Raw genomic sequence first — 16441 nt, 5'->3', positions numbered from 1 at the left:
ACCCCAAGACCGCGGGCTCCGCCTCGCCCGACCGTTGGGTTCATGCTCTGCCTCGCCTAACCCCAAGGCTATGGGCTCTACCTCGCCCAACGGAGACCCATACCGCCGCCAACTACTCCAGGTCCAAGCGTATAGGTCTGGGTCAAAGCTCTGACACCAGGGAAGTGACCGGCACGCCCTGATATAACTCATGACCGTGATGGGTCATACCTGGGGACTCACATTAGGAACAGTGTCGGATGTACCAGTACTATTCTGCCTAACCCTCGTACGAACACTGATAGACCCGTTAGTTCACCACGATGTCCACCAGGACGGAGTGGAGCGCCACGACCGAGAGACGACACCTGTGCATGGTGCAGTGATGGACAGGTCCACGACGTGGAGCTATCTCTGTTGACGTCTATAGGGTCGGCGGGACCCGTATGAAGGAAAAGAAGGACCCGACGATCCTGGAGGACTTCTTCTTCTCATTCTCCTCTTTTCCCTCTACTGTAACTCATGCTTTCCCTTGGCCTATAAAAGGGAGAGTAGGGTGTCACACCCCACGTCCCATCCCGCTCCATGCCCACCATGCCCACGGTCCCACGCCCCACGTCCCATCCCGCTCCATCACCGACAAACTCCGCGTCCTGGTTGAGTTTGAACTACCGCGATGAGATGGAAGGAAGGGAAGGGAGGGGAGGGAGAGGCACGCCGCACAATGTAGGAGTTGAAGTCTTGCAACAGGCCACTATCCACCGGCCACCGGTGCCATTGCAACATGTGCAACACCCGATCTACTTTTGAAACATACAGATGAAATATTTGCCATATACGTCTAAAGACAAATGATACACTTGAAACATGCATCTGAAATACTTGCAAAAACACTTGAAAACACGTGAATAGCCATTGCAAAACATAAGCAACATTCGGATAAAACACTTGCAACATATGTGTGAAACATATGCAACATCCAAATAAACACACTTGCAACACACGTCTGGAAAAAACAGATGAAATATTTTGAATAGACGCTTACAACATACGTGTATAGCCATTGTAACATATGCAACATCCGATCTACTTTGGCAACATCTATATGAAACACTTGTAACGTACCTCAGAAACATCTAAAACACTTGAAACATACGCGTGCAACATACGTTTTTCACCATTTTTCGTGACGACGTAGAGCAGAGTGGGGGAACGGTTGGTTCCGGCCAGCCGGTGGCCAAGGATGGTAGCATAGCCTGGCAGCGGCCAGCTGCTCCTACGTCTAGACTAGGCCCGGCTAGCGATGGCCCCCTCTCTTGTCCGTCTAGCCACATGCAGCACCCGACGCCTATGCAGCTACTATGGGGTTGACTTGGCTAGCCAGCGACACCGGCGAGTGGCCAAAACTCGATGGTGGTGAGGAGGCGTAGCGAGGCATGAGGAGCGTAGTGGCGCGACAACTCGTAGCTCTACTCTCCCCAACCATGGCGGACGCAAGGCAGAGAAACGAAGAACAAGAGAGATACCGTTCGAGGGTGTGCACCAGGGAGAGGGGTGTGTCCTGAGCAAGGAGCGAGAGGCGGCGGTGGGGCACGATGGGCGAGGGTGAGGAGCGAGCAGCGTGGGATGGGGCGCGTAGCGGGGGAAGCACGCCAGCATCGAGGCAGAGTGGGTGTGTAGTGTCCGGACGGACGGACGCCCGTGTCCTATCATTTATCGTATGTTTTTCTCTCCTAACTATGGCAACAATGTTTTTTAGGAGTGATTCGCAAAATGTTTCGGATAACCTAATTCTCGTTGTACTCCTTTGCCGACCATTTTGCGAGTGTTTTTATTTATCAAGCGAAGTACCAACGTCCAATGGTACGATGATAAAGTCTCATTTAAAAAAAAATAGGAATTCTGGGATGGTGTCAACTTAGCAATCTAGCAATCACTCTAATATATTCCAAAAAAACAATCCCTTTAATATAAGTGTCGTGGGTTGGGTTGTTACGTACTTACAGGCATCCACACCACTTAGGCCCTATTCGTTTAGGCGAGGATTGGCCCAGGAATCGTTCCGGCTGCTGATAGCTTATGTAAATATGGCAAACAATCCGGCCAGGAATGGTTCCAGAGAGCGGTTCCGTGAGAAACGAACAGAGCCTTAGCTGAGCCCATTATTTGTTGAAAAAATAACGGACCTTAAACTTTGTGGCCCATTCGCTTAGGCTCCAGGTCTAGACCAAAAACTCATTTTACGTGAAGCCCAAACTCCTCCAGTAACATCACACATGACATTGTCCGCACTCCACCGAGAGCTCATTCGTTAGCATCGCTCCGGGCGTAGGCAGCCTCTCGGCTCCACGGACACCGAGCTGACGAGAGTGCCGGCGGCTCTAGGGTATAGAAATGGGCGTTTTACCTATATGCCATTATAAAAGATGGCCCTCACCTATAGGCCACTAAAAATTAGAACACATCTAAATGCCACTGTACTAATTTTTTTTTGTCTTCCACGCCATTCCGTCTCATTTATGTTGCTTACCAACCCTGACATGTGGGCCTGGCCAACAAATATGTCCAAAATACCCCTATCTCCCCATCCCTCTACACGCCCGCGCCGCAGCTTTGCGCCACGGGCTGCTTCTTCCTGTCCGCCCTGCATCCGCGCTCGTCGCGCCGCTACCCTCCTTCGTGCTGAGCTCGCCCGCGCCGCTCACGGTGGCCTGGTCCCTTCGCGTCCGCTTCCTTTCGGTAACTTCATGGTCAACCTCCCTGCTCCCACGACCACCACCACATTCTCCGCGGCAGTGGCAGTGGGAGGGAGGACCAGCGCCCGCGGCGACCTGGTTGTGGTGCACCGGCAGGAGGTGGGTTTCGACGGCTTCGGCCTCAGCGAAGGGCGAGACGGAGAGCACGCTCAAGAGGATACGCGGCAGTGACGGGCCATGCATGCTGGACATGGACGACGTGGGCACCATCACGGGCGGCGTCGATGAGACCTACAGCGAGGACCATGCCACCAAGGAGCAGCTCATCACGCCCTGGACGTGCTCGCCGCTGCCTCTATGTAGGCCCTCGCGCCGCGGACATGCCCCGATGCTGACCCGCTCCCGCTCCCTACTCTCTCCGATGGCGCCGCATCCTTTGACGGCGCCCGCACCCGCGCCCACGCTGCTTGTGGGCGTAGTCTCTTCGTAGGGCTAGCCGAAGTAGGGCGCGTCTGCCGTGGGGTCGACCTAGGCGCACGCGGGCCTAGGGCGCTAGGGCGGTGACGGTGGGGGCCACGGTGGAGGCCAGCCACTAGGCGTGGGGCGAACACAGCCGTGGCCAAAGCCGGAGCCGGAGCCTCGCCGTGGTGCGCGAGTGCGGGGGGACGTGGTCGTTGAGTCCGTAGATAGAGGAGGACGCCCACACGACGGCCGGTTGCGGGTCGGCGTCCTTGCAGGCCTCGAGGAGGGAGACGAGGCCGGTGATGTTGGAGTGCACGTACAACGCTGGGTTCTCCGTGGCGTAGCGCATGCCGGCGTGCGCCACGAGGTGGAACACGTGGGTGAAGGGCACAATGTCGAAGAGCTTGGCCAGGAGGCAGCCATCGTTGATGTCGCCCTCCACGACGAACACGCCATGGGAGCCCAACAGTGCGCGGTGGGCCTTCTTAAGGGATGGGTCATAGTAGGAGTTGAAGTTGTTGATGCCCACGATGCCATCGCCGCGCTTGCAGAGCGCCAGCAAGCAATGCGTGCCCACGAAGCCGGCGGCGCCCGTGACGATCACGGACAGCCCAACTCCCTCCGCGGACCCGGGGGGCCGCCGCGGCGACCTTGACGCTCGGATCTGGCGCTCCCAGTGCAGCCCGCCCCAGGACGCCGTGAAGTAGTGGGAGGATGTGTCGACAAAGGAGTGGACGCTCAGGTACGTGGCCGTCATGGCCACCGGGAAGAGCGCCCACAGGAACATGGTCCCCCTCCCGCATGTATGCTGGGGAGCGTCGGCGGTAGGGGTGCTCCCGCGTGCAGATGGTGGAGCGGCCAAGGTAGGGTGGGGCGCGGCCGGGGAAGGGGTGCACGCGACCTTGGCCAAACCGGGATCGAGCGGGGGAAGAAGATGGCTGGTATCCTCGGTGGATGCCCGCTTAGGGGGCGTACGCTGTTTGGAGCTCCTCCCAGGGCGAGGGCGCGCGCGGCCTAGGGTGGCAGGGCCTGCCGAAGCTCGCGTGGCGGCCGGTGAGGGCTCGATAGCCGTCGGCGCGGGCACAGGCGCGGCCCCGACCGGCGTCGTGGGCGCGACGGTGTGGCCAACATCGGCTATAGGGAGAGAACAGAAAGAGGAAGGTTTGGATGGCTGACAAACGGGCCCCACTATAGGGCAAAATGGTCATTTCATCTGTTTGACAACGTTAGAGGCAAAATTGGACGGAGTGACGTGGAATGCAAAAAAAAAAAAGTTTATCACGATAGCACCCGGTCCCTGCTTTTCATAGAGATTGCTCTCGGGGGAGGCATGGAGGGCTGCTCCAAGACGAGCAGCGGCGCGGTGTCCGGTCTCCCTGACGACCCCTGGTGGTGATCCTCTCCCGTGTCCCTGCCAAGTCCGTCTGCCGCTTCAAGTCCGTCCTTCCCCTAATTTTCTGCTCCACAGGTCTTGAAATCACTGAAAAAAGAACCCAGCAAACGTGCTTCTAAATTTTTTAGCCACTCAGGAAACTTATTGATTTACAAATTGTTTTTTAAACTATTGCAGTGCTTTAAGAAGCTAAGATTTTTGTCAGTTGTGAGTTGAGTTAAGGCCCCGTTTAGTTCCAACCCAAAAACCAAAAATTTTCAAGATTCCCTGTCACATCGAATCTTGCGGCACATGCATGGAGTATTAAATGTAGACGAAAAAAAAAACCAATTGCACAGTTCATCGAGAAATTGCGAGACGAATCTTTTAAGCCTAAATAGTCCATAATTGGACAATTTTTGCCAAATAACAACGAAAGTGCTACAGTAGCCAAAAGCCAAAAATTTTCGGAACTAAACACGCCCTAAGTTGGGCCAGGCGAGTTGGTTTTACACCAAAATGATCTGGCCTTTTTCCAGTACAGCCCGGCCTGGAAATGAGATTTTTTTTTTCCGACAAGAAATACTCTTTGAGCTCTTGTGTACTGGTGGCGAACTGGCTGGCCTCCGTTCAAAACCAAAAACCCCCAACACTCAGATTTCGTCGGCGACCAACACAGAAATCTCGAACGCCGGGAGAGACCCAACACAACCCTCCCTCCCCCAGATCTCGCAGGCGGCGTTGAATTGACGATGTGTGACATTTGGGAGGAATTCCGGTCGGCGCTCTGCATATCCGGGGGAAACCGCCGCACGCCCCCAACCCTCCCTCCCCCAGATCTCGCCGGCGGCGGTGACGAAGGTGGTGGCCGCGGCGAGGGGGAGGACCGCCTCAGCGCGCTACCCGACGACGTCCTCCTCTTCATCCTCAGCCACCTCCCGTCCGCCGCCGCCGCCGCGCGGACCAGCGTCCACTCCCGCCGCTGGCGCCGCCTCTGGGCGCAGCTCCCGGTGCTGTTGTTCCCGCCGCCTGCCGAACCGGCCCTCGCGCTGCCCTCGCCCGCTACCGCCGCGCGGTCCGGGGTTCGCTCCCACCGCTGGCGCCGCCTCTTGACGCATTTGCCAGCGCTGCGTTCCCCGCTCCCCGCCGAACCAGCCCGCGCTGCCCTCGCCTGCCTCCGCGCGCGCGGCGCTCGCCCAACACTCGGCCCCCTCGCTGTGGATGTTGAGCGCCGTCGCCAACGACGCCGACCCTGTGGACACGGCCGCGGTACTCCGCCTCGCCGCGCCCCGCCTCACCAACGCGCTCTTTTTCCGCAACGAGGTACCTGAGGATCGGAAGAAGGTCCTGGCAAGGGAAGCCATTGAGCTGCCCTGCTTCGACGGAGCCGTACAGCTTTTCGTCCACTTAGGTTACCTTCACCTCGCACTTCCACCGTCGGGCGTGTTCACGAAGCTTACTGTGCTAGTTCTGAGCCACGGTTCCAAGGCGCCTTGGACATCGGCGATACCTTGTCGTCGGCCCGCTGCCCTTCGCTGCAACTACTCCATCTCTTCGACGCTCAAGGGCTGTCGAATCTTGGTATCTGTTCAGAGTTTCTAGTCAGTATGTTTTTGCATAACCTGAAAGGGTTACAGCATCTCACGGTTGTGTCGCCAATGCTGAGAGATCTGCATATCTTTAATTGCTTCTTCAAGAGGCAACCAGTGGCTGGCATCACTGCTCCAGTGGCTGACATCACTGCTCTGGTTCTGGAAAGGTTCGGGTGCCTTGATGAATATGATCCGAGGTGGGTCCAGCTGGGTGAGCTGGCGCAGCTACGGGTCCTGGCGACCTCCTTTGCAGGTGCATGGTATGGGTTGACTGAACATCAGTACAATTGGGGCATTGTGAAGTTATTGAAGCGCTTTAAGAAGATCCCTGATCTTCACATTACGATCTTCTATCCAATTGTGAGTATATGCCCGTTATCATGGATTTCAAACTTTACTTAAATATTGCTGAGTACAACCTTCCGGTAACTGCATGTTTGTAACAGAAACTACTTTGTAGTAGTACCGATTGCTAGATCTTAATGTAAATGTCATCAAGCAACTGACTAATCAATAAAATGACTAGTGAAAGGACCTTCAGTTGTAGGTACAACTGTACAAACATCACATGTATTGTTATGCTCACTTTTCTAACACTTGCCATATATGGGCATGAGTTCAAGCATCGAATGTATACATGCATTTAACTATTTCATCTGGCAAACAAAGGAATTGGGGTTTTTGGATCCCACCTCAAGCCAAATGGACTGAATCTGCAGGGCACTTACATTCTTTAGCTAATTTATAGAACAGAGAAAATAAAAAAATGTATAATTCCACTGCCCTGTCAATAAATAAAGTCTTTATCAGGAATTCAGGATCAGTAGTTGAGAAGATTGCCAAATTACTCTTATATCCTGTCTTTATCACGATCAGTAGTTGAGAAGATTGTATTGATGTTGGTACCGTGCATCATGGTGTGACAACATGCCAATAATTGAAAATCATGCTAGATGACAACTCTGCCATATTTTGCCTTGAATGTTTTGTTTTGTTTTGGTAATTGAAATAAGTTTCCTTACCAAATGGTGAATGAGTTGAAAGGAAATGAGTTCAGTAGTATATTTAGTTATCAGCATGGGTAGATACAACAACAAAGCTTTTTAGTTCGAAGCAGTTGAGATACGCTAGATATTAAACCCAATAAAATATCCAACCACTAAATAATAATAAGGTATAAATAATAGTTATAATGGTAAAATTTCCATGTATTCTTATTCATGGATAATATTTTGGGGGATATTCTATCAAGTATCTCTTTACAAACTCTTCTTATGTTAGATTTTGGTAGAGGTTGAAGCCTGCCTCTCTTTACATTATTTTGGCCCGACTCAAAACTACTTTTACATGAAGCCAGCCAACCGTTTCTCAAAAAAAAAAGAAAGAAAGAAAAAAGGAAGCCAGCCAGCCAACCTCATTTGTCCGCACTCCACCGAGAGCTTATTTGCTCGCTCCGGCCGCAACCAGCCTCTCCGCTCCACAGACACTGAGCGGACGAGCTCACGTGCGGGCGGTTCTAGGGTTTAGAAATCCCCCAAATCAATCGAATTCGATCTTCATCCTCGGCACCGCCCTGTGTCGGCGCCGTCGATCACGGCCATCTCCGGTGTCTGGTAAGCCCCTTTGCCTCACCATTGTTGCATTTTTTTCTGTCATCCCCTCACACCTCCATCTCACTCGGTCCCCGCTTTTCACAGATTGCTCACGGAGGGAGGCATGGAGGGCACCGAGGGCTCATTTGCTCGCTCCAGCCGCAGCCAGCCTCTCCACTCCACAGACAACAAGCTGACGACTAGGGTTTAGAAATCCCCCAAATCCCCATTCGATCATCATCCTCGGCACCGCCTTGCGCCGGCGCCCTCGATCACGGCCATCTCCGGTGTCTGGTAAGCCCCCTTTTCCTCCCCATTGTTGCATTTTCCCACTCACATCCCCTCACACCTACATCTGGCTCGGTCCCTGCTTTTCACACAGATAGTTCTCGGAGGGAAGCATGGAGGGCTGCTCCAAGAAGAGCGACGACACTGTGCCCGGCCTCCCTGACGACCCCCTGATAGAGATCCTCTCCCGCGTCTCGGCCAAGTCCGTCTGCCGGTTCAAGTGTGTGTCCAAGGCCTGGCGCGACCTCATCGCCGACCCTGACAACCGTAAGAAGCTACCCTAAGCCATGCAAGGACTGTTCGTCGAGACGGCCGACTCCGAGGTTGATGACACTAAATTGGCCAGTATCAGTTTCAGTTTCATCGACCTGACAGTGAGATCCGTGCCTATGGACATCGACCCTTCCTTCTCCTTCCTAATGGAACGGACTGGGATCAAGACCTTCTTCTTCTTGGATTCCTGCAACAGGCTTATCCTTTTCGGGCACCGTCAGGAGCCGTCTTACCTATCGGCGGGTACCTATATGGTGTGCAACCCGACCATAAAGCAATGGTCAGCCGTGCCCACTTGCGGCTCTCGTGAAGCGCTAAGTCACACCTATTTGGCTTTTGATCCGGCGGTATCCTCTCACTTTCACTTGGTCCAGTTCCAGATGCCCGATGTGGACATGGAGATAGTGTCGTTGCATGTTTACTCGTCTGAAAATGGGACCTGGAGCCAAAACCAAATTGATGAACAAAAAGAGCAAGGACAGTTGGAAGGCTGGCATCATCAGTTCACACTAGAGGTTCTCGACTATCGTTGCGCCTTTGTTAATGGCTTCCTACATTTGATAGTTTGGGGCCTAGATAGACAGCACATACTTGTTGTAGATATACAAGGGAAGGCAAGAAGGATGATCACTGTGCCAGGTATGGCTGATGGGAGCCAAACGCACAACATTACATGTTATTTAGGTCAATCCCAAGGGCACCTACATTGCGTGACTATAGAGTCTGCTGATGAAAATAACGACAAACTATCCATCTGGGTTCTTCAGAATTATGATACACAGGAATGGGTGTTGAAGAACACTGTGGACTTGGACTCTTTTGATGTCTTTGGAGAAACAGAAGACTTGAACGAGTTTCAAGTGGTTGACATTCATCAAGACTGCAATGTGGTTTTCTTTCTTCAGGAGTCTTGTAAGCTGACAGCATACGACATGGACCGTAAGGAAGTGAGTGTCATTGCCACTTTCAAAGATCACAAAGACCCGTGTGATTTTGCTCGTTACGTTCCCTATTTCTCAGAATCATCAGATCTCACAAATAAGTACTGAAAGTGTGTGCTCTAAGTATGAGCTAGCAGCTTGGTTAAATTCCAGTAGACTCAGGTGAAATGTTCTGGTTGTGCTTGAATGTATGCCTTCTTAATTAGTAGTGCAAGCCTGTTGAGACATTGGATGTATGCCTTCTCATGCTTTTGTCTAATTAGTACTGCAAACCTGTTTGGATATTTATGTAGTGTAGTAGTGTACCTTTATGGATGCTAGTTATATTAATGAATGCTTATGCGCAACTTGGAACAATTTTGATTTTTGGTGATAAGTTTTATGATTAGCATGTTTTTTTCGTGGCTGTGTTAATGAGCAATTATTTACTGTGAATTTAGTTTCTTTGGCCGTGTGTTTATTTATGTCAATCAAATAAAAGTTATCTTCCATATTTTGCTAATGTGTTGCATGTATGGAATCATTTCAAATTGAAGGCTTGTGGTTACATCAAAAGTTTAGAACCCAAAAGTCTTATTTAGGCTAGAGAAAAAACAGATGTGCTGGACAGGTAATCTCTTTGGAGGGAACTTGTATAGTTTTAAATGTAATATGTGCAATTAACTGTCATGTAGACATGCCACATCTTATCTTCCTAATAGGACATCAGTTGTAATGTTGGTAATGGTAGAGGCATTCCCAAGGCACATTGATCCAACCGGATCTGCTTGGAAGAATTGTATACTCCGGATCTGCCTGGAAGAAGGTTAGTTCTCTCCAAGAGAAGTATAATGTTGGACCTACCCGATGCTGAGAGACAGCTATATGCCTATTTCTAAATGTCATGAAACCCTGAGAAAAACTGTATTTCTAAATGTCAATTGTTTTCTTTCCATGAATCAATAGTTGAGCTTGTGCTTTCATGACAACTTATGACATGTTCTTTCTTCAAGTGGGATTCAGATTTAAATCTGTATTGAAGTTCTGAAAAATGCCCTGTGTCGGGAGCTAGCTGTCAGCTCCTTACTGAAACCTGTAAATTGACTCTAATTGGCTGCTTGTTCTTCCTTGGAAAATAGCTGAGCATATTCGTTGAGATCAGCAAGGTCATTACCTCTCTGGAGCATGTCAAGAGCTTTCTACTCTGAAATAATCTTCGAAACTGACTCCAATTTAGATTAAAAATAACCAAGAAAATATGGTGTAACAGTGTAAAGATAATAGACAATAGAGGACTCGAGGATCGAAGGGCCCCAAGTGCCAAGACCTAGGTGATGCCGTGGTTTGGCTCCCCTGATCACAGCTTAGAAATGTATACCATTCCTTAACACTTCTTCAAATGTAATTATTTGAAATTTTTGTCACAGCTGGGAAGGAAAATAGAATTTAGCATAGAACTAGAAAGCAACGCGCGGATTTGCCGCACCTGCGTAGAGTGTCATGTGTTAGCATTTCTCTGATCTCGTTGGTTGCTTCTTTTTTTTAAAAAAAAACTCGACCTGCGGGGGTTATGACGGCCCCCGGGTTTTCTGATTTAAGAAGGATCTTCTTACACAGATCGAGAAAACCTCCGAACCCCCGCCCCCATCCTGATGCAGGAGGTGCCGTCACCCTGTGAGAACCGGGCCGGGGCCTTCCACTGCGCTTTGGCACATGGGGACTGAAATCCGCTCCCACGGGGAGTCGAACCCAGGACCTGAGAAGTGCCGCTGGGTCACCTAACCGTTTGCTTCTTTTTTATGAACCATTGATGCATATTTTGTGAACTTGACCACTGTAATAGAACTGATATTAGGTAATTCGTCATGGAAAAACATTAGTGGATGTAGTAGCCGATTGTACTTTGATAGATCATCGTCACATTTATTGGATATGAAACGGCCTTGTAAATATCTCTGTAATACTAATCCTGAGCCAAAACTTAGGTGTACCCGATGTCCTTGTCGGCCATTAACCCGCTAGCCATCGGTCTCATCCATTAAGTCGCAAGCACAGGCTCTTACACAGGGAGTTATTTTTTAACAACTAACATGGGAATAGCCAACCAAGGTATCTGCAGTAGAAGAGTACAAGCATGTTATAAAAGACAGAGGAAATGGCCGCTGATAAATTTGAAATTGAAAGGAACCGTTCGATTCAAAGAGTATGTTGCTGGGAAAACCCTCGATGTTAACTTCAACTCTTCTCTTCCAATAGCGAAGTATACAATTGTGAGGCATACACAACAAATATGGTTGGAGCAAATTAAATCCAAGCCACTAATTAGAAGACAAAATGGGGAACATGCATTTGGAAGTTCGAGGAACGGTGATTTAAATGTCTTTTATTTTTGCCAGATGCTACGGGGACAGGAACATGTTTCTTTTTAAAATAATAGACTGACAAATGATTGAATAGGGATAGGTGCGGACTCTGTATATAAATAAAAAAATGCACAACTACATATACTAAACCACCTTAATATAAATACATACGTAGGCTGAGAGTTCCGGGTGTTTTGCGCATATGAATGTGTTAGAATGATCTCCCAGCCAATAAGCCCAACAGTCTGTTGGGCCTTGGTCACGCGTCCTGATCGGAGGCGCCCAACCCTACATGGTTGGTGGGCCCCCGTCGCACTACGCTATATAAAGTGGTGGGGGCCGGCGGCTCATATTACGAGGTTCACCGTGAGCCAATCCGCCCCACCAACAAACCCTAAGTCTGATCTAGTAAGGGCGCGCAGCCAGCGACGGGAAGACGCCACCGTCATCACCGTCGGCCTCACTGCACCCCACCGCGTCGCCGGACTTCACCAACTCTTCTCCGACCATCGCTGCCCGTGCGCAGAACGTCACCGACAGAACGAGATGGCCGGATCCTCCTCGACGGCGCCCTCCGATGGTCTGTACACTCCCATCCACTCTCCTCTCTCTATCACTCTGTAGTACGGTTCATTACGTTATCTACTTGTTCATCCCAAATAAAAGAATCACCCGACTAGATGCTACTCTAGATGATCTTTGAGATCTAACAATGGTATCGGTAGAGCCTGTCTAGTGTGTGGATCTAGATTGGGAATGAAAAACAAAGAAAATGCCTGATCCAGATCGGATCGGGACGGAACTCGAACCCTAACCCTACAAGAGAAAGAGGACGGTCATGAGGCTACCTACCTGGAGCCTGGCTGTCCTGTCACTGCCGTCGACCAAATCTATGGCCGACGAGAGAGAGACAGAGCCGCCGGGCTGGGTAGCCTGGTGCGCACGAACAACAGGGCACCATCGCGAGACTACTCGACGGCGGCGTGCTCCGCAACTAGGCGACCACGCACGCCGGCGAGGAGCTCCACGGCGGCGCCATCTCATCTTCCTCCTTCCGTCACCGTAGGTGGCCGCCGCTCGTCCGCCGCAGCGCGTGAGAGTAGGAAGAGGAGAAAGAGAAAGAGAGAGGCCAGGGGAGCCGCGGGCACGAACTCCGACAGACCCACCCCTCGTCGCCGCCGGTCGATGGCCACCGCGGCCGCGGCCACCGCCGTCGCTGCGTGCGGAGCTGAGCGAGAAAGGCGGGAGGGAGAAAAGAGAATGAGGGTTACGGTTCAGGGAGCGACGGCGGCTGCTGGTTTTGATCAAGCGAAAATGAAGGCCGACCGTCCGATCGCGTTGGACGATCGAGATTCACCGCGTTGCGGCTCAGGCCTCTTTTGGCCCTGGCGGGCGATGATGCTCGGCCAGATTCCCGGCCCAGGCCCACGTTGCGCCCTGGGCGCGGGGGAGGGCGGCAGCGCCAGCTGGGCCAGGCCGGTTCGGCCGCTGGGCTGAGTGGACGCGCGTTGCGCACGTGGGCCAGGGCGCGAGCTACTGGGCCGAAATGGCCATAGACATAGTGACACAGTTTTTTGTCTTTTAATTTGCCAGAAACAATTTTGATGTATTTGAACAATTCGAATTGAATTTTGATGTTGAAATCTGTACAATTTTGATCCAACGTCAATTTTGTTCAGAGAATAGTAAAGTGTTGTAACAGTTTCGGGAAAATAGAATTAAAAGATTTATTAAAGTTTCCGCTGCGTACTTAAAGATTGTTGCTTTCATTATTAAATTCGAACCAATGGGAGAATTTAATTTTGAAACATAGATAATTTTTACAGTTATTATAATGTTGTTATTATTCTGACCAACGTTGATTAATAGCAATATTATAATGTTGATGTTATTATGTTTTTTGTCATACATTAATTCTATTTCTGCCCAACGGTGATGTAAAATTAATGTAAAAGGATAAATTATATATTTTAATTTTGACCAATGTTGAAACTAAGGCATGTAAATTGTTGTTGTTTTTTTTATATATTATGTTCTCACTTTAAAGAGAAATTGTGTTTTCAGGAGGATACTCCTTGATGGCTTATATCAAAGATATCCCAACTCTCAAAGGGGATAGCTACATTGAATGGAAGAAAAAGATCGACCTGGCCTTTATTTTGGCTGAGGTTGACTGGGTAGTCACCACGCTGTGTCCTAAAGAACCTGTGGCACCGGTGAGGGAGACTGATGAGACTGATGTTGCATGGCAGAACAGAGAGCGGGACTTTGCTCCTGTAAAGATGTCTTTTGACCTCGAACATAGAAAGTGGGTCACAGCCAATAAGAAATATTTGGCTGTGATAAAGAATACAATTGAGCCTGCAATAGTGGGCTCAATTCCAGACTGTGACACGGTCACAGAGTACCTAGAAAGAATAAAGAGTCAGTTCACTGGCTCTTCAAAGACATATGCAACCCAGCTGATCAAGCAACTGGTGACAGAAAGGTACTCTGGTGACGGCAGTGGCATTAGAGAGCACATACTGAGAATGAGCAATTTGGCATCTAAGCTCAAACCAATGGATTTGGCACTCAAGGATGAGTTTCTTATTCATTTGATTTTTACTTCTTTGCCTAAAGAATTTGACACTTTTGTTGTTAATTACAACATACATCCCCAGAAATAGGATCTAGAAAAGCTCATAGCCATGTGTGTGCAGGAGGAGGAAAGAATAAAAGTTTCACATGATGGTACTATCAACTACCTAAAAGATAATAAGAAAAAGAACTATAATAACAGCTCTTCCTCCAAGTCATCTGGAAAAGGTCCCATGCAACAGTCTCAGAACAAGCAATTCCCAGTGGATAAAGACCAGTGTCTCTATTGTAAGAAGACGGGACATTATAAGAAGAATTGTTCCGATTTTCTAAAGATGATTATGAAAAATAAAGGTGAGAACATTATTACGTTCGTAAATGAATCCTTGTATGTCAAGTTTTCAAAATCTACTTAGTGGATTGATTCAGGTGCAACTATTCATGTTGCTAATTTTTTACAGGGATTCTATTTGATGAGAACTTTGCAAAGAAGCAAAAGTTTCATTAAAGTTGCAAATGGAGTACAAGCAGATGTTGAGGCCATTGGCGATCTTCCGCTAGAGCTTGCTGATGGCTTCATACTTTTTCTTAGAGATGTTCTTTATGTACCTTCTTTGCAAAAAAACTTGATTAGTGTATCAAAGTTGGACCATGATGGTTATGATTGCCATTTTGGAAATGACAAATGTCAGATATTGTTTAATAATAGATGTATTGGTCTTGCCTTCCGACAAGACGAGCTTTATTTGTTATCACTTCGTGAAAATGTGAATTCCGTATGTGATGTGAATGAGAATGTATCCTCATCGAACAATGCAAACAGAAAGAGAGCTCACGATGCGTTGTCGAAATTATGGCACTGTTGTTTAGGTCATATTTCGAGGGGGGGAATAGAAAGACTAGTTAAGAATAATATTCTTCCTCCATTAGAGCCCTCAGATTTAGAACAATGTAGAGATTGCATAAAAGGAAAGTATGTAAAGAAAATTAAAAAGGATGCCAAACAAAGCATAGGAATTTTAGAGATAATTCACACAGACATATGTGGTCCTTTTCCTGTGAAAAGTGTAGATGGTTATGATTCATTCATAACATTCACAGACGATTACTCTCGTTTTGGCTACATTTATCCAATTAAAGAAAGAACAGAAGCGTTGGATAAATTCAAAATATTTAAAGCAGAAGTTGAAAATCAGCATGATTTAAAGATTAAGATAGTCAGGTATGACCGTAGGGGGGAGTACTACGGTCGGCATACTCCATATGGACAAGTTCCTGGACCTTTTGTAAGGTTCTTACAGGAGAATGGTATAGTCGCCCAATATTCAACTCGGGCGAACCTCAGCAGAATGGAGTAGCTGAAAGGCGTAATCGTACCCTGATGGATATGGTGCGTAATATGATAAGTTACTCCACCTTACCGTTGAGCTTGTGGATGGAGGCGTTAAAAACCGCCATTCATATTCTCAATAGAGTACCAAGTAAGTCGGTGCCCAAAACACCGTATGAATTGTGGACAGGAAGAGTACCCTCACTAAAATACTTACGAGTGTGGGGGAGTCCTGTTGAGGCTAAAGTATTTAACCCAAACATTGGGAAGTTAGATCCCAAAATAGTAAGTTGCCATTTCATTGGCTACCCAGAAAAGTCAAAAGGTTTTTGTTTCTACTGTCCAGATAGACATACAAAGTTTGTGGAAACGAGACACGCTGTCTTCCTAGAGGATGAAATGATAAGGGGGAGCATGGTAGCTCGAGAAATTAATCTTTAGGAGAAACGGGTGTATGCACCCACTCCGATGGTACAGGAGCCATTTTTCGAGCTACCTGCTGTTGCTACACCTACAATGCAAGATGTTGTGGTGCCAGCACCTGTTGTTATTCCTCCTATGGCAACAACAAATGAGGATGAGGAACCCATGGTTCAGAATCCTACAGAACCTATTGCCACACATGAGGGGGAGCAACAACAGCCTCAAACAGTAAATGTGCCAAATGTGGAGGCCCTTAGAAGGTCTCAAAGAGTTAGAAGATCAGCTATTTCTGATGATTATGAAATCTATAATACTGAAGAGTTTCAAATGGAGGATGATCCCACCCCATTTGAAGAAGCCATGAGAAGTGATCATTCATCAAAGTGGCTTGAGGCCATGGAAGATGAAATGAAATCAATGAATGCCAATAAAGTTTAGGATTTAGAGATAATTCCTAAAGGAGCCAAAACAATAGGCTGTAAATGGGTCTACAAGACAAAACTTGACTCTCAAGGGAATATAGAGAGATTTAAAGCCCGACTTGTGGCAAAAGGCTTTACGCAAAGAGAAG

The 16441-nt window shown here is 48.8% G+C and overlaps 2 protein-coding genes and 1 pseudogene across 2 annotated transcripts; 2 read left to right on the top strand and 1 right to left on the bottom strand.

Annotated features, from left to right (window-relative positions):
* Positions 1 to 3267: 3267 nt before the first annotated feature.
* LOC136523572 (UDP-glucuronate 4-epimerase 1-like) lies at positions 3268 to 3894 on the bottom strand. Its single transcript, XM_066517209.1, has one exon. It carries the CDS (start codon positions 3892 to 3894, stop codon positions 3268 to 3270), a length of 627 nt encoding a protein of 208 aa, XP_066373306.1.
* A 1258-nt stretch (positions 3895 to 5152) lies between these two features.
* Positions 5153 to 10075, top strand: LOC136521063 (F-box protein At5g07610-like; annotated as a pseudogene).
* A 3540-nt stretch (positions 10076 to 13615) lies between these two features.
* Positions 13616 to 14206, top strand: LOC136521444 (uncharacterized). Its single transcript, XM_066515183.1, has one exon. It carries the CDS (start codon positions 13616 to 13618, stop codon positions 14204 to 14206), a length of 591 nt encoding a protein of 196 aa, XP_066371280.1.
* Positions 14207 to 16441: the final 2235 nt, after the last annotated feature.

The sequence above is a fragment of the Miscanthus floridulus genome, chromosome 18, assembly GCF_019320115.1.
Source record: "Miscanthus floridulus cultivar M001 chromosome 18, ASM1932011v1, whole genome shotgun sequence".
Classification (NCBI taxonomy): domain Eukaryota; kingdom Viridiplantae; phylum Streptophyta; class Magnoliopsida; order Poales; family Poaceae; genus Miscanthus; species Miscanthus floridulus.
This window is presented reverse-complemented; position numbering and strand designations above follow the sequence as displayed.